Source organism: Vipera ursinii (genome assembly GCF_947247035.1).
Source record: "Vipera ursinii genome assembly, chromosome: 1".
In the NCBI taxonomy this organism is placed as follows: Eukaryota; Metazoa; Chordata; class Lepidosauria; order Squamata; family Viperidae; genus Vipera; species Vipera ursinii.
This window is the reverse complement of record NC_139512.1, coordinates 168,779,917-168,797,862: the sequence shown is the minus strand read 5'-3', so window position 1 is coordinate 168,797,862 and position 17,946 is coordinate 168,779,917. Positions and strand designations below refer to the sequence as shown.

Here is a 17,946-nt window from a genome sequence, read left to right as displayed (position 1 = left end):
CATTTTTGCAGTCACAATACTTTTCTGTTTCCCATCCTTGCTCTAACTTAAATGTTTTGCGGTGGGTGTGCGCCTTCGGGTCAGTATTGAGTCCTGGCGACAAATCCTTGTAACTTTCTCGGCCAGATTTTCCAAGGTGTTTTGCCTTTGCCCGCTTCTCTTGACTGAAAGAGAGTGCCTGATTCTAGGATTACCCAGCTGGCCTTTTTTGTGCCTTTTAATCATTACACCAAACTAGCTCTTAAATGCACTTAATGTATGCGATAGTTTTAATATATGTAAGACAGCACGTCTTTTGAAACAATTCATAAGAATCCTCAAAATTAATAACAAAGCATTATTTCAAGTTAGGTTTTAGTTCCTTAAATTTTACTAGCCGATGTACTCAACTGAGCCCGGAACTACCATAGCCTATCGCTAAAACAAAGCAGCCTCGATTCAAATAGGAAATTTGACACAGGCTGGGAACATTACTACACTATACAAACTTTTCTCTATAAGTCATCTCGAACAACCTCGTCTGCAACTCAACGGTGTCGCTCTACCCTCCCGTAGATCCATAGTTAAAAGCCTCTGCATCTTAAATTGCAAGTCGGGGGAATCACTAAAGTTACAAAGCTACGACAAAGCTTGCGCAGATGTATTTTCCTATGCACATTTCTTGCTAGCCAAACTCAAACTACCTTTCACGCCAACCTCCTTAAGCAAACCTCTTCCGCTTTCAATATGACACCCACCCCCAAAGCTGGGGCAAGAGAGACACTCTAGCCGAAATCCCTCTCTATGTATCAGTTCTTTCAATCGAAAGCTTGAAACGTTGCAAGGGTCTTCAAACTTGTCCCTTTTATGACTTGTGGACTTCAACTCCCAGAATTCCTCAGCCAGCATGCCTGGCTGAGGAATTCTGGGAGTTGAAGTCCACAAGTCATAAAAGGGACAAGTTTGAAGACCCTTGCAAGCAACAAAACGGAAGGCGCCCCTCCTTCACTTCCTTTATAGGAAAGGAGGGCCGAATAACGATAGAGCTGCAGGAAATATTTTAGCTAGAGAGGTCGCGGCTGTTCTTCCTGGATTTCCTGGAGGGGCGGGGCATGAAGGTTAGAGGTCGGCTCGTGTCGAAAAATGGTGGCGCGGGAGGAACTCCGCGTGGTTCGCTGCGGCGGGAGCTGGTTGAGCGGGTGTCGCGCGGTGTTTTCTGCGGATTCGAAGTTAGTAGAATTCAGAGAGTTGACGAGTTTTTTTCCTTTTCTCTTAGGCGGCGAGTTTCCATTACGCCAGAAAGCTGCGATTACAGGAAGCACGGTGTTTATTTTATTGACGTGTACCTGCGCGCATGCAATGCACTTATATATAACATGCTTGCACTTAATACATTCTGCAGACATATAAGCGGGAATATGCAACTGATTGTAGTGGTATGTCTTTTCTGAATAGGTCGGGTTATATGCTGTTGATATCTTTAGGCAACTGCTTTTGACCTCCAAAAATTTACTCCCTCTTTAGATGAATTTGCAGTCGGTAATGTCACTTCAAAAGGAGAAAGTGCCATAGGATCTGCAGTTGGAATGTGGCTTCCCTCTTATTACAATTCGTGCTGTACTCTTTAGTCTTTCTGAATAGAGAGTTCTCAATTAGGTCTATGTCTATAGAGATTCTCAGTTATCCAGCTCATGGTTGTCCCAAAGGTGCTTTTTCAAGAGGCGACAACTCTGAAAAAGCATCTTTGGGATTCTCAATTAGGTTAATATGTTTGAGCGTGTAAAAATAGACACACAACTCTTTTGTTTTCCTGTAAACTGAGGACATCACTTCTCTGGGATTTTGGCTTGTAAATTTCAGGTGGTGGGCCTATGCTTTGTTTTGTATTGATGTGAAATATAAAATAATGCAAGTGTATGAATCTTAATAAAGTTATTATTATTGCTTCATAGTTATTGAAAACACCTTTACCTCGTATTGTGCTTTTGAATGAATGCACCCTAGGTTTAATACAGAGTTTTAGTGCTGATATGTCACATAGTTTAGTAGATTTTGAGCACCTTTCATTTTATTTTAGTCTTTTAGCTTTAATGTTAAAGATCTGAAGAATCATGTCCTAAGTTCTAATTAATATGCAGTATGTTGTTAGAATTACATAGATGCCTTTTAAATTAATTTTTTTGAATCATTTACAGGTATCTCCTGTGTGCTTCAGGTGACTACATTAAAGTCTACAGTACACTTACAGAAGAATGTCTACATATCCTACAAGGTCATACCAATCTAGTGACAGGAATCCAGTTGAATCCTCAAAATCATTTACAGGTTGTTATCAGTTTGATTAAGGCATTTTTAAACTTAATTCTTGCATATCATTTCATTCAAACATCATTGGGTTAGACCAGACATGTCAGACTCGCGACATCCTGTGATGTCACAGGATGCATCGGAACATTTCCCCCATTGCTGGTTTTCTTGTGACACGTCTGGCCCATGGGCCGGCAGTTTGACAGCCCTAGGTTAGACAGACATATAAAGGCTAATAATTGAAAATTGAAGTCTGCTGAAAGTAGGATTAACGATTACTCTAAATTTTCCTTTAACTTTTCACTGTCTGTGGTTTTTCCTTTTCACTATCTAGAAGGCTACACTTACTCTTGGATCAAGTTGATGGGCATATACCAGTCCAGCAGCATTAACTTACTTGTTTCTTGTGCAATTTAAAAGTTCCATGCCATTTGAGGCCTGCACAATTTAAAACAAAATTAGGGAAACACTTTGTTTTCTCAATTTTTTGGATCTCAATTTCCATTATCTCTGATGATTGAAGATTCAGCTAGGATTCCACCCCTGGGTTATTTTGGGGGTAGGACTTATATTATAGACCCACCCCAAAAAATCAGGCTACAGCTTATTTTGGGGTGGGTCTTATTTTCAGGGAAACACGGTATGTGCACATGATTTTTAGCTAAATGCTTTAGCCAAATACATTAAAAATATCACATACTATAATGTCATAAATATAGCAAAAGGCACCAGGAGTACTGAACATTTTTTTCTACATCTATCTACATTGAAACTTACAGATCACTTGTTTTCCCCTTTTTCCTTACTAGCTTTATTCATCGTCTCTAGATGGCACTATTAAACTCTGGGATTTTATGGATGGAATTCTTATCAAGGTTTGTTCAATTTTCCTTTTCTTTAATTTTTTACACATCATTAATAATTTATGCTCACAAAGATACCAAATCACAGATTAGTAAATAGACTTGTACCTAATGATGCCAAAATACACTTGATTTCAGCAGTTAAGTAATATGAATTATCTATCCTGGGATTATGTTAGGTGTGATTTTTGTATGATGGCCGGGCTATAATATGCCATTATCATGCAAGCCACATGGTAGCTAATGAAATCATTTACTGCACATGAAATGTAATCCAAGACATAATAATTTAAAATATCAAACAAAATTTATCCAGAAATTCAAATGGCTCCTAATGATCTTGAAGGATATGCAAACCTGGCTGTTCAGGAGGCTTTTGGGATTTGGGATGTTGTGAGCCTGTTCTTTTTCACTATTCAGATATTGTTTAATGTCATCAGTGTTCCAAATTTATATCTTTAGACATATGTTCATATTAGTAGATGTTATTTTTTATTTTATTATTATTTAAACCTGATGTATGGATGGCAGGTTTTATGTTTTTCAGTGGCTTTTTAAGACTAGATAAAATAGTATATTAGATTTGGTTAGGGTTGCTCAGTATGACTGTTATTACAATTTTCTTGCAGTAATTTTTGTTGAGTATTAAGTTAACTACTGTGGATGTGTTAGGTTTTTTAAAAAATATTTTACCGTAACTGTTTTAATTGCTGCAGGAGTTCCTGCAGATTTGACAGTGGAATAAATGGAATAAATATGTTTCCTCTAGCTTATTGTATATAGGATGTACAATGTAACTGTTAGGCATAGGGCCAGGATGTGAACAGAGGTTCCTCAATATACGGTCTACTATAATTGCGGTTTCTTCTGATACAGTGGCCGTCCCTAAATGACCTCATGTTCAGCAACTGTTCAAACTTGTGACAGCAATGAATGAGTAGTACTTACAACTGGACCTCAAAGTTCTGGTGATTGCAGCATCCCCAAGCTCATGTGATTTTGATCTGGGTATTTGGTCCCCAGCACACAGTTACAGAGATTTTGTGATATCCCAAGCATGACCATTTATGCCATGAGAAAAACCAGAATATTCCAGGAGTACCAGAGAACTCTATCCCTACCAAGGTTGCATTTTGCACATCCGTATCTTATCAGACACCCTATGATATGTTATCTTCTTCAAAGCTAAATTTGTTACTCAAAAGTACCACAGACAGCTGGAAGGTAAAAATGTTGTGCACCACTGCACTGCAGGCAATATACCGGTACTGTCCTAGTGGACGTTCACTTAAATATGAGAAGTATTAGTACCTCTTTATAAAGCCTTAGAACAGGGGTGTCAAACTCAATTTCATTGAGGGCCGCATCAGCATTGCGGTTGCCCTCAGGGGGCCGGGTGGGTATGGCCAGGGTGGGCGTGGCCTACTGGGTGGGTGTGGCTAGAGTGCGTATGGCCTACTGGGTGGGCATGGCCAGCTCTACACTGTTCACATCAAGGGTGCCTATGGGGGCCTGGGCAGGAGTGGGACAGATCTGAGGGTCTCTGGCAGAAGGAGGGTCTCTGGGCCAGGGCCAAGGCAGTGGGGGCCGTTCCCTCACTGTTTCCAGGATAGCTTCACGGGCCACATGAAACCACTTCGCGGGCCGGATCCGGCCCCCGGGCCTTGTGTTTGACATGTCTGCCTTAGAAAAACCACACCTGGAATGCTGCTTTCATTTTTGGTCACCACATTACAAAAAGATGTTGAGACTTTGGGGGGAAAAAGTGCAAAGAACAGAAACTAATGTGATTAAAGGCCTGGAGACTAAAACATACGAAGAACGCTTGCAGGACTTGGGTTTGCCTAGTCTAGAGAAAAGAAGGACTAGGGGTGACATGATAGCAGTATTCCAGAATTTGAGAGGCTGCCACAAAGAGGAAGGGGTCAATTTATTTACCAAAGCGCCCGAAGGCACGACAAGAAACAATGGATGGAAACTAATCAAGGAGAGAAGAACCTGGAACTAAGGAGAAACTTCCTAACAGTGAGGACAATTAACCAGTGGAGTAGTTTGCCTTCAGAAGTTGTAGGTGCTTCATCACTGGAGGCTTTTAGGAAGAGATTGGATAGTCACTTGTCTGGAATGGTATAGGGCTGTGGCAAACCTATGGCACATGCGGAGCCCTCTCTGTGGGCATGTGCGCCGTCACCCCAGTCGGCCTTCAGCTGGGTTTTATAATTTTTTTTCGCTTTAGGCCTCTGCCGCCATGTGCAGAAAAAAAAAGGTTCAATCAGTTTCAACTTCTCGCGGGGGAAAAAAAAAGATCTCGCAAAGTTGGAATTGATTGAACTTTTTAGTCCCACCCAGTCTGCCGTTACCACCACAACCACACCCACCCAATGGGCCACACCCACCCAATGGATTGCAGTTTGGGCACTCGGTCTCTAAAAGGTTCGCCATCACTGGTATAGAGTCTCCTTCTTGAGCAGGGGGGGGTTGGACTAGAAGATCTCCATGGTGCCTTCCAGCTCTATTTTGATTGATGTTGCAGTGGTTAGAGTCCTTCGGGAGAGGGGCGGTATATAAATCCAATAATAAATAAGGTCGCCTTCTACAGGCTTCTTTGCTGGCTTTCTACAAGCCATGTCAATAGGGAAGCTGGCAGGAGGTGGCAAATGATGACCACATCGTGTCCTCACTTAATGACCCACGGTGATTCGCTTAATGACAGCAATGAGGAAGTGCCAGCTAAGCAATGTGGTCACATGACATCAGACTTTACGACCACATTGCTTTGTGACCGAAATTCCTGTCCCAATTGCTGCTATTAACTGGACTACCTGTAATTTTGCAGATACTTTTTATGTGTTTTTTTTAAATAATGCGGGGGCAGGGGAGGCATTCCTTTTTATCAAGTGAACTCAAGGCTGCTTAATGAAATGAAATCAGTTTGAATAATGTGCTTAACAATCATTGAAAGATTTTACTGTAATTGGGCATACATTTCAGTTGTACTGGCATAAGAGCAACTACGTTTTAACCAAGCCAAACCAAAAGAAAAAACCACATTGGGAATATGGGACAGGGAATATTTTTCTTGCTCTTCTCCTTTCAGAAGCTGCTTGGAACTTAGGACAAATTGTATTTCTTGCCAGGATTTCATCTTGAGATTGGCTGAGACTTAATAGAGGCATTGTGTTGCTGTGTTCTTTTCTTCCAGACATTTGTTGTTGGGTCCAAACTCTTTGCATTTTACACCCTGGCAAGTTTGGAGAATTCTGCATTTATCATCATTTCAAATCATAACGATGAAAAATCAGGTATGTTGTGGCCTATGTCCATTTTCTTCTGTAGATCTTATGTTCTCGTAAACCTCTTTGAAACTTTTGTTAAAGAATGGAAGGCTAGGGTAAAATAAATTCACTGCTTGAGTAGGCATGTATAAGCCCTCCTACGTTCTCAGAATTACGGACTTTATTTTAAGGTTATTTTCCCCAGCTCAGGATTTTGACAGGATTTTTTGACAGGATTTTTAGATGTATACTTGTGGTAAGCAAGTTGCAAAAACAATACGAAGTGCTGTGATTGAATGCTAACAGTTTTATTATGATGTTTTTGTAAATCAGTGATCTAAAAAGCAACCTATCAACGTGTCATTCTTTTGGTATAAATAGAATAATGTAATCATATGGCTCTTGGAATTTGAAGACCTGTCATGTGAAGTGGTTAATAAACGTTTATGGTTAGGGTGATGTTCGTTGACTTTCCACGATGGGTGAAATGAAGGAGCGTGATGAATTTATCCCAAAACTGAAGCCAAAGTAGATTTTTCTAAATTTAGCTCCAATTCTTTATTTCTCTCTAGAGCAGGGGTAGGCAATCTTGGCTCTTTTATGACTCGTGGACTTCAACTCCCAGAATTCCTGAGTCAGCTATGCTGACCACGAGTCGTAAAAGAGCCAAGGTTGCCTACCCCTGCTCTAGAGAGAATTTGGGGATGGAGGAGGGGAAAGCAGGTTAGGAAAAATTTCTCTTGTGAGTTCAATGAATGTGTTCTATAATTCAGGCCATAGGAGAAAATGGCCTGATTTATGCATTGTAGTAAGTCATAAAATGCTGTTTAATTTTGATTCAATATGATAAGTGAACCTGATTGTTCTTCCTTAATCTGCGAGTCGTGATTAAATTAATATCTTACTGTCAGCTAGTATCCATTTGTACCAATGTATTAATAAGAAATATTTATTTCACCAGATACGTTTCAGCTAATGACAGTGAAACTTCCAAAAACACCCGATCAAGAAGTGGAAGCCAATGAGCTAGAAATGGTTTTAAATGGTCTAAGCCAGTCACCCAAATGTACTGCATTTGGAAGAGATGTATGTATACTTTCTTTATTGTTAAGCTGTAGCAAAATGGCTGATCCTGTGGAGATGGGTTAGTGGCTTGGTAATTCCCTGTTGTCACTTATGGGAAGATACCATCAGTCATCCCTCTCTTTCCCAAAATCTGTGCTGCCTTTTTAATGATTAAATGGTCAAAAATTAAAAGTATTTTTTTTTAAAAAAAACCCCCACTACTTTTCAGTCAGGTAGTGCATGGCTGGTTGAGGAATTCTGGGAGTTGAAGTCCACAAATCGTAAAGTGGCCAAGGTTGGGGACCTCTGAGGTAGTGTATAGGCAAGGGACTAGAATTTTCAGGCTTTTGTTTCCTCCTTGGGAGGTAAACCAATTTCATCAAAAATGAACGATGAACTCTGTAACAAATCTATTTTAGTTTTAAATAAATACAATCCTCCAAGTAGACCAGAAGATGAGTGGATTTCTGAGCCTACTGTCTGGCAAGGAGGATACGTGCGTAACATACACATTTTACCGAGAAATGTTTGGGGTAATCAGGCTCCAGATTTATTTATTTTATTTTTATTTTATTAAACTTATATACCGCCCTTCTCCCGTAGGACTCAGGGCGGTTCACAAGGTTTTTTTTTAAACAATACAACAAATTACATAGATTAAAAACAATTAAAATGATTAAACTAACCTTGAAACTAAAAACCCCAATAACAATTAAAATACAATTAAAACCCCAATTAATACCCTCAGTCCAGGCCAGAAAGCTCAAAGAGCCAGGTCTTCAGGTCCCAGCGGAATGAGCGAAGGTCAGGGGAAGTCCTAAGCTCTACAGGTAGCTGGTTCCAAAGGGCCGGCGCACCCACAGAGAAGGCCCTCCCCCTGGGTATTGTCCGCTGGCAATCTTTTACCGGCGGTACCCTGAGAAGACCCCCCCTGTGGGAGCACACAGGACGAAGGGAGTTTGATGCCGGCAGCAGGTGTTCCCTCAGATATCCCGGACCCAAGCCATTTAGGGCTTTATAGGTCATCACCAGCACCTTGGATCTCACCCGGAGGGCAACCGGAAGCCAATGCAGCTCGCGGAATAGAGGTGTTACATGGGAGTATTGGGAAACCCCCATCACAACCCGCGCGGCTGCATTCTGCACCAGCTGAAGCCTCCGAGTGGTCCTCAAGGGCAGCCCCATGTAGAGAGCGTTGCAGTAGTCCAATCGGGAGGTCACGAGTGCATGAGTGACTGTGTGCAGGGCATATCGGTCCAGGTAGGGCCGCAACTGGCGTACCAGGCGAACCTGGGCAAAGCCCCCCCTGGTCACGGCTCCTATATGGTCTTCAAAACTGAGCCGCGAATCCAGGAGGACACCCAAGTTGCGAGCCCTATCGATGGGGGGTAACACCTCACCCCCCATCATTAAAGGTGGAATAGACTGGTTAATCCGAGATGCCGGTATGCACAGCCACTCAGTCTTGGCAGGATTGAGACGAAGCCTGTTTCTCCCCATCCAGACCTGGACCGCCTCCAGATCATTCTTTTTATTTCTCTGATTAGTCTGCTGCAGGAGAAAAGCAAAAATGTGGGCACATATCTATGATACGGGTGATGAAAAAAACTAGATGGCCTGTTCAGGGAATCAACAGTGCTTTATATGTCTCAGTCAGCATACATGCTGTTTCCTTTCCTCCTTCCCCAAAGTTCCTTCATGGTAAACTTTGTAAATTACAGTTTTTCCTCCAGACTAAAGCCTTGTTCCCCGTCCAGCTTGTGATGTGGAAACGGTTCATTTCAGTGACAGCTGAGTTGCATTATCAAACACGTAACTGCTTGGTCTTTTTAACAATGGAATGGGTAGCCTAATGATTTCCAGATGTCTTGTTCTACAACTTCTACGATCCGTTGTCATGTGTCATAATGACTGAGGCCGATGAAAGCAGGTCCAAAATATTTGCAAGGCACCAGATTGCCTCTCGGTGCATGAGGTCACTTTTCTGGGGTTGCTTTAAATTAATGGGCTTCTCTTGTAGTCCCCTATTAGTTGTCCCATTCCCAGCTGTTCTAATTATTTTTATAGTCAAATGAATGTTTTGATCTTGACAGGTATCTTGACGTAAAGATTTAAGATCTTGACAGAAAGTAAATCCAAGTTCATACCTTGCACCAACTTATATTTTTTCCCCCTTGATTTTGGCTTATTACAGTTTATTCACTCATCCGTATATTCTAAAGCCCCCGGTTCACAACTTAAAGTGGTATTTTCAACAAATTGCTTAAGCAAAGTAAGATTTAAATTGAAGCTGGTTGAAATTTCCAACTATATTTTCATTGTGACAGGGTGAATATGTAGTATCAGCCTGGAAGCTTCGTCTTGTGGTTTGTTTCTTCAAGAAGAATAAGGTTTACAGGTGAGAATTAAAAGTATAACTTGACTACTGTGGAATATCCAAAGCGATATGAATCAGTTGTTCTTCTTTACTTCCTCTTTTGGCTGTAGAGGGATGAATCTGTTGATTTGAATTTTTTTTTTTAAAAAAAAGAACATCCAATTCGGATTTAACCAGTTAAAATTGATTAGGTTTTCTGTAAGGATGTGTGGCTACTACAGATAAAAACCATTTATAAACCAGTAATGAAAGTGCTTTTTTGAAGTTTCTGGCTTCATCTTTAAAGAGCCTTGGTGGAGCAGTGGGCTAATGCCTCCTTAAGCAACACCAGCTGCCTGCAATTAGTGCAGGTTCGAGTCCCACCAGGCTCAAGGTTGACTCAGCCTTCCATCCTTCCGAGGTAGGTAAAATGAGGACCCAGATTGTTGGGGGCAATAAGCTGACTTTGTAATAATGCCGCTTGGGGTGTGTGTGAAAGCCCTAATAAGCAGGCATATACATAGAATGAAGGCTACTGCTAAGCTTGTAAGCCGCCCTGAGTCTTCGGAGAAGGGCGGGATATAAATGGAATTAATAAAAAAATAAAATAAAATAAAGCCATGAATGACAAGGGGGCAGGATACATGTGGGGCCACCTCCCTCTGAGGATGTCTTCCTGTTTCAACAGATGGATAGGGTGCGCATGGTGCGAGTTCTTTCCCTTGAACGTTTCTGTCTAGTGGGACCTAGGAGGTGTGCCTTCTCGACAACCAGCCCTGTCCTTTTGCAACACCCTTTCCCCTTAAGATTTGACAGGCCCCTATCCTGCTGGCTTTGTGAAAACCTAGGAAGAGGTGGCCTTTAACACATCCTTACTATGTATAGGAGATGGAGCCCTGGGAACTCTCATGTTTTTTGCCCTAGATGTGTCAGGAGCATTGAGAGATACTTTGTTGGATTTTAATGGCTTGTCTTTACTATTTTACTATTGCTTATAAGCTGCCCAGGATTGTGATTCATAAGATGGATGTATATATAAAATGCTTAAATAAAAATTCTAATAATATGAATTTATTTATTTATATCCCCCATCTTGCCTAGAGGCAACTTGTTGCGAGTTGTGGTTACGATTTGCTTTAAATAACAGCATGCAATTTGGAAAAAAAATGCAAAAGATCAAATGCTTACCACTGTTTGGTTGGCCCAGATTTTAAAGGTTTCTTTGGATATTGATTAAGCATTTTCTATCTTGCCTTCCTAGAATTCTTTCTTAGAAGAGAAAGATGTGGGAAGGTCAAGTATCTTTCAAACTCAGTCCTTACATGTTCCAGAATCTCCAGTCCATTCAATTTTGGCGGTTGGCATAATTGATTTCCATCCAGGGACAGCAATGAAAGAGAAAGGAAAATAGATTCAGGGAGAAATTAAAAAGAGATATATGTTCTTCTTCATAGAATCCATTCCTATCTCCCAAACCTTTTGAACATAGAAGTGTCGAATAATTAAGTTGGAAGATGGCTGGACTCCTGAATACCAAGCAAATGAAATGCATGTCAAAATAGATACAGAGATGACAGCAATATTCTGAATCCGTTTCTGAATAGACTTCAAATGGTAGTCCCATGTAGACGCTATTGCGGTCTTCTATCTCTGTGTTGTTAGATACGCTGCATTCCAGTTAGGAGATGACTCTTGCCGTTAGCATTTTAATTTTGTTAATTACTTGGCAAATTCTGCTTAACAGCTGCAACTAACTAAGCTCTAACTTTTATTTTTGAAGCTTCTCTGTAGGTAAAAATCTTAGAAATGCTTCGACCAGCCATTTCACCTGTGTAGCCTGTCACCCGAAGGAAGACTGCATAGCAAGTGGACACAAAGATGGCAAAATTCGACTTTGGTGAGGCAAGCATTCGTTATTCTTGGGTTGGGCAGCTGTTTCTAAGCACATATTTCCTGAAAAATGTAAGGTCAGAGTGTTAACCTCTGGCCACCAGCATACCCAAGTGTATGGCAAAACTGTACTGCCTAGAATAGATCAAGGGTGTCCAACCTTTTGGCTTGCCTGGGCCTCACTGAGTGAAGAGGAGTTGTCCTGGGCTGCATATAAACCATATGTAGTTAAATGTATATCAATAGCAAACCTCCATAATAATAATAATAATAATAATAATAATAATAATAATAATAATAATAATAATAATAATTTAATTTAATTTATTGAGATTTCTATACCGCCCTTCTCCCTAAGGGACTCAGGGCGGTTCACAGGGCATATATAAATAACAATACAAAAATTAAAAGAAAATTAAACCAATGCCCAATTAAAACAAGATTGATAAAATAATAAGCCGATAAAAACCCATATACCCCCCATCAGGCCAGACCCGCTAGTTCAAATAAATGGGTCTTCAACCCGCGACGGAAGGATCGGAGGTCCGATGCCATCCGGAGCTCAACCGGCAGTTGGTTCCATAATGCCGGAGCACCCACAGAGAAGGCCCTCCCCCTGGGGGCCACCAGTCGACATTCCTTGACCGGAGGCACCCTGAGGAGGCCCTCTCTGTGGGCACGCACAGGGCGTGTAATAATGATAATAATGATAATAATGATAATAATGATAATAATAATGATAATAATGATAATAATAATAATAATAATAATAATAATAATAATAATAATAATAATAATAAGAAGAAGAAGAAGAAGAAGAAGAAGAAGAAGAAGAAGAAGTAGTAGTAGTAGTAGTTGGAAGGGACCTTGGAGGTCATCCAGTCCAACCCCCTGCTAAGGCAGGAAACCCTATACCATTTCAGGCAAATGGCTGTCCAGTCTCTTCTTAAAAACTTCCAGTGTTGGAGCATTCACCACTTCTGGAGGCAGGTTGTTCCACTGGTTAATTGTTCTAACTGTCAGGAAGTTTCTCCTTAGCTCTAGGTTGCTTCTCTCCTTGACTAGTTTCCATCCATTGCCTCTTGTCCTGCTTTCAGGTGCTTTGGAGAATAGCTTGACTCCCTCTTCTTTGTGGCAGCCCCTGAGATATTGGATCACTGCTATCATGTCACCCCTCACCCTTCTCTTCATTAAACTACACATACCCAATTCCAGCAACCGTTCCCTATATGATCTTGGGGTTGCATTACTAGTTGTCTAGGGCTGTATGCAGTCTGCAGGTTGAGCATGCCTGGTCTAGAGCTTGGTAAAAAGATGTTTTCCAATGAATTGAAGACTCGTCAGATGAGAATATGTTGACTGCAGATTGCAAGATGGCACTGATTTATTGCAAATTAAGAAAAAAAAGTCACTCTGAAGAGAATGGAGGGGGATTCAATCCATTACAGATCACAAGACTATAAATAAAATTAATACTGTCAAGCCCAGCTTGAAATATCATATGCAGAGAAATAAAACCTTAAGACAACGAGCCTTGACAATAAGCAGCATAATGCTCATTTTTGGAAGACTACTAGCAGATTCCTCTGATAGTAGATTAAATGTATTAACATTCCTAAATTTTAATCAGAGGCGATGATTATCCTTCATGGTAATGTGGATTAATAATATGGCGTGAGGGGCTGCATTCAGAACATAAAAAGGAAAGAATTTGTTTTTCCGGAAGGCTGTTGCAATTAGAGGACAGTCTTATGGCAAAGAATTCAGATTTGCAGGGATATTGTAGCTAAAACTACTTGTCTTCAGTGATGGGACTTGCTTTGAGATCATTCTTGGGGCTAATGACAAAAAATGTATGCAAAGCTATGTAAGTTTGATGAATCAGTGAATGACAGCAGGAGGCGTTCAGCTCTTAATCCAGATGTTTTCTATATGTGAAGAAAAAAAATAGTTTTTGACGGCATTGAAAAAAACATGCATTTCATTATATGTCTGGCTACACACTTGATTCAAAACATTTATTGAGAATGAAATAGAAAGCTGGTATGGTTGCTACAAGGCACCATGTTCTAGTGCATTTATTTTGCAACAGTGTCTTTGGGCCCAGAAAGTTCCTTGGGATGGGATAGTTTATAAAACTTATAGATGGAGGCTTGTTGCCTTCGGCAAATTTATTTTATTTATTTTATTTTAATTCCATTTATATCCCGCCCTTCTCCGAAGACTCAGGGCGGCTTACAAGCTTAGCAGTAGCCTTCATTCTATGTATATGCCTGCTTATTAGGGCTTTCACACACAATGGCTCTTTATAACTGGCCACATTCACTGTAACACTTATTTTGTGAATAGACACTTCTCTCATGACAACTATTTTGTATGTGACAGAGGTGTGATCTCAAAATTCCAGATCTGACTCATCCCTGAGCAATTGTCTTCTGTACTCTTCTCTGGCTCAAATGTAAAGGCTTTGCTTTTCAAAAATGCTTATTACTTATCCCTTTACGGTAGTTTACATCCCGGCAAGTGATACACCTGAGAAAGCAGATATGTCTTTTTACCTGTATTTTCTTTGGTAGGGGCTAGGTACAATGTAAAAAGTAAATACTTTTACTTTGCAAGCTGAAAAATTAAAAATACTTAGCACCGATGCCTTCAGCTTAAGTGTCTTTGGATGTGCAGATTTCCTCAGTTGTCCTCAGTTCTCTGTATTGGCTACCCTGGCTGGCTAGAGAGAGAAATTCACACCACTGGATTGGGGAAAAGGTTGGTTTAATGCTTGACCAAAGTGATTTGGATATTAGCTCCTCTTTAACTCTTGAGAAGTTAAGAGCAATTCAATGTGTTTTTTTTATTCCTGTAGGAGAAATTTTAACCATAAGAGAGAATATACATTTTCTACAATGCACTGGCATCACAATGAAGTTATCGATCTTGCTTTCTCTGTAGAAGGTAAAATTGCCTGAGTTAAGAAAGCCCAATTTTAAGAGGGAATATTTCGGAGTATTCTGTGTGCTACTAATCTTTTAAGTACACACATTTGGATGACCTGCAAATGTGCAGACTGCTGAAAATGTACCGTATTTTCCGGTGTATAAGACGACTGGGCGTATAAGACGACCCCCCAACTTTTGAGATGATTTTCAAGATTTTTCGTCTTATACGCCGGAAAATCAGCGAGCCCGGGAAGGCACGCCCCCCCCTCTCACTGTGGAGGAAGCAGGGCAGGCTGGCGTCTGGTGGGAGCCCGCAGGGCAGTCCTACGCACGCGCACACTCCCCGGCTGCTCCTTAGCAGCTGGGGAGTGCGCGCATGTGCAGGACTGCCCTGCCAGCTCCCGCCCGACGCTCTTCCCTCTTGAGGCAGCATCCCCGAGGACTCCTTAGGAGCCGGGGAGCGATGCTGCCTCAAGAGGGAAGAGCGTCGGGCGGGAGCCGGCAGGGCAGTCCTGCACACGCGCACATTCCCCAGCTGCTAAGGAGCAGCCGGGGAGTGTGCGCGTGCGCAGGACTGCCCTGCGGGCTCCCGCCAGACGCCAGACGCTGATTTTCCGGCGTATAAGACGACCCCCCAACTTTTGAGGTGATTTTCATGGGTTAAAAAGTCGTCTTATACGCCGGAAAATACGGTAATACAAAAGCATCAAACATACAAGAAAAACAGTTTATAAAGTTTTCTCCACAATTGTTTTTATTGGGTATTGTTGTAGATTGTGATACTAAAGAAATTAATTTGATGTTGAACTTGATAACAGCAGCACGGTTACTGGTGGGACAATATTGGAAGAAGGATAGTTTGCCTACTATAGAAGAATGGGTACTTAAGGTATCGAATCTTGCAGAAATGTCTAAGATTTCTGCTTATTTGAAGGATCACTCGCAAGAAAGATATATTTCAGTTTGGAGGAGATGGATAGATTATATTCAGAATAAATATGGGACTAAAAAGTTACATTTAGCTTATGAGTAGATTTTAGATTGTTATTAATTTTAGTATTAGTATTGATTATATTTTTGTTTAAGTTATTATTATTATGTTTTTAATAATTTGAATGTATCTATGTTAAAGGGGAGTTAAAGCACATTATGAATTTGGTTAATTTTATAATGGATAATATTAGTTAGAATATGATTATTATATTTATAACCCTGTATTCAGCTCTGGGAAGTGGGGGGGGGAAGGGGGGTGGTTTGGGGCGGGTGGGTTTTGGGGATATGTATTGTAAAAAAATTTTTTTGTAAAACACTTTAATAAAAAAAAACATACAAGAAAAACAGTTTGATATACTAAATGCAGGTAGTCCTCGACTTATTACAGTTCATTTAGTGACCGTTCAAAGTTACGACGATGCTGGAAAAAGTGACTTACGACCGCTTTTCACACTTAAAATGATAGCAGCATCCCCATGGTCACGTGAACAAAATTCGGACGCTTAGCAACTGACTCGTATTTATGACGGTCGCAGTGTCCCGGGATCATGTGATCACCTTTTGCAACCTTCTGGCAAGCAAAGTCAGTGGGGGAGCCATATTCACTTAACAACCACGTTACTGACTTTTTAACAACTGCGGCGATTCACTTAACCACTGTGGCAAGAAAGGTCATAAAACGGGGCAAAACCCACTTTACAAATGCCTCACTTAGCAACAGAAATTTGGGGTTCGATTGTAGTTGTAAGTCGAGGACTACCTGTAAATCTTATCAAAGACGAGGGTTTAGAAATGGGTTCACAGCAAAAACAGAATCACGGTTATAGGTTGATTAATGGCAAGGTAACAAAATGGTTGTGCCTGTTTTATGTCAGTGTATGTGAACAGGGAGGCTGAGCCATTTCCTAAGTAGCCGGGGGAAAATCAGTTGTCTCGGTTGGAAAATTCTGGACCTTGCCAAGCACTTGAGGTGGCCCCTGTGGTGTTTATTTTATTCTTGGCTTCTTACTTGAACAGGAAAGAGGAGGAATTTTGCTGTGTGGCAGCAGAACATATTTTTCTGCTAACGTAAGCAAAGTGTAAGGTTTGGCTTGAAAATCCTGCTTCTTACGTGAAAAGAAAAGCCTTAATCCCTTGTTAAAGCAAATGTTAACTGTAGCATTGTAGAAGTGGAATTTCGGTTTGTGAGACCTGTTATATACAGAGATAAAAACATGTGCTTGTTATACACCTTTCCAGCAGGACATTTACCACACAGAGTGCTGCACAGTTTGGAGGGAGTCTGAGCTCATTCCTCAGTCGTTTTGTGCAAGATTGTGGTCTTATTCCCCTTTTTAATTCCACTTAGTATGACAAGTCCTCGTAGGCTCCAAATACTTGTACAGGCTGCTCAGCCAAAGCAAGAGTTGGCTTTACTTCTTATTAGCAATGGCATAAACGTAAAATAATTTAAATCACTGGAGTACATTGAAAACAATTGAGAACAGCTGCTCAGTTATTCTTGGCTTCTTATCTGTTATTCTTACTGTAAGTTATTATAAATTATTTTCTTATTGGTTGTTAATAGATTCATCCGCCCTCTTGATTCATTTTTTTTCCTTCTTTTGTTTGGGACAACAGGCACTAGCCTCCTGAGTGGTGGGATCGAATCTGTGCTGGTTCAGTGGCGAGATGGGTCAGATGCTAAAAAGGAATTCTTGCCTCGTTTAGGGGCCACGATACAGCATATCTCTGTCTCACCTGATGGAACTCTTCTTTGTACTTCACATTCCGATAACAGTAAGGCCAAACTGGGAAGATTTGTAAATGTTTTTTTGGTTTAACACAGGGGTGTCAAACTCAATTTCATTGAGGGCTGCATCAGCATTGCGGTTGCCCTCAAGGGGCCGGGTGGGTATGGCCAGGGTGGGCGTAGCCTACTGGGTGGGCGTGGCTAGAGTGCGTATGGCCTACTGGGTGGGCGTGGCCAGCTCTACATCGTTCGCATCAAGGGTGCCTATGGGGGCCTGGGCAGGAGTGGGACAGATCTGAGGGTCTCTGGCAGAAGGAGGGTCTCTGGGCCAGGGCCAAGGCAGTGGGGGCCGTTCCGTCACTATTTCCAGGATGGCTTCGTGGGCCACATGAAACCACTTCATGGGCCAGATCCGCCCCCCGGGCCTTGTGTTTGACATGTCTGGTTTAACATGAAATTTGTTATAATATACGAGTAGTCCTCAACTGGTCCCTTAATGACCCTTCAGAGTTACAGCAGATTTCCTCTTCCCTCCTCCTTCCACGACTTGGTC

At 41.3% G+C, this 17,946-nt stretch overlaps 1 protein-coding gene across 3 annotated transcripts in view; it reads left to right on the top strand.

The window, feature by feature from the left end:
* Window positions 1-1,110: 1,110 nt before the first annotated feature.
* Window positions 1,111-17,946, top strand: part of WDR75 (WD repeat domain 75) — a 35,055-nt gene continuing 18,219 nt past the window's right edge. Inside the window, exons 1-10 of one of the 3 annotated variants that reach the window (XM_083350509.1) lie at window positions 1,127-1,415; window positions 1,504-1,591; window positions 2,175-2,304; window positions 3,096-3,161; window positions 6,352-6,451; window positions 7,386-7,510; window positions 9,817-9,887; window positions 11,626-11,742; window positions 14,596-14,684; window positions 17,282-17,440. In XM_083350509.1, the coding sequence (XP_083206635.1) occupies window positions 1,566-1,591; window positions 2,175-2,304; window positions 3,096-3,161; window positions 6,352-6,451; window positions 7,386-7,510; window positions 9,817-9,887; window positions 11,626-11,742; window positions 14,596-14,684; window positions 17,282-17,440 (883 nt within the window). In that variant the 5' untranslated portion in view covers window positions 1,127-1,415; window positions 1,504-1,565. Of the gene's footprint in view, window positions 1,416-1,503; window positions 1,592-2,174; window positions 2,305-3,095; window positions 3,162-6,351; window positions 6,452-7,385; window positions 7,511-9,816; window positions 9,888-11,625; window positions 11,743-14,595; window positions 14,685-17,281; window positions 17,441-17,946 lie in introns of all 3 variants that reach the window. The other 2 variants (XM_083350508.1, XM_083350510.1) reach the window with 2 other exon arrangements.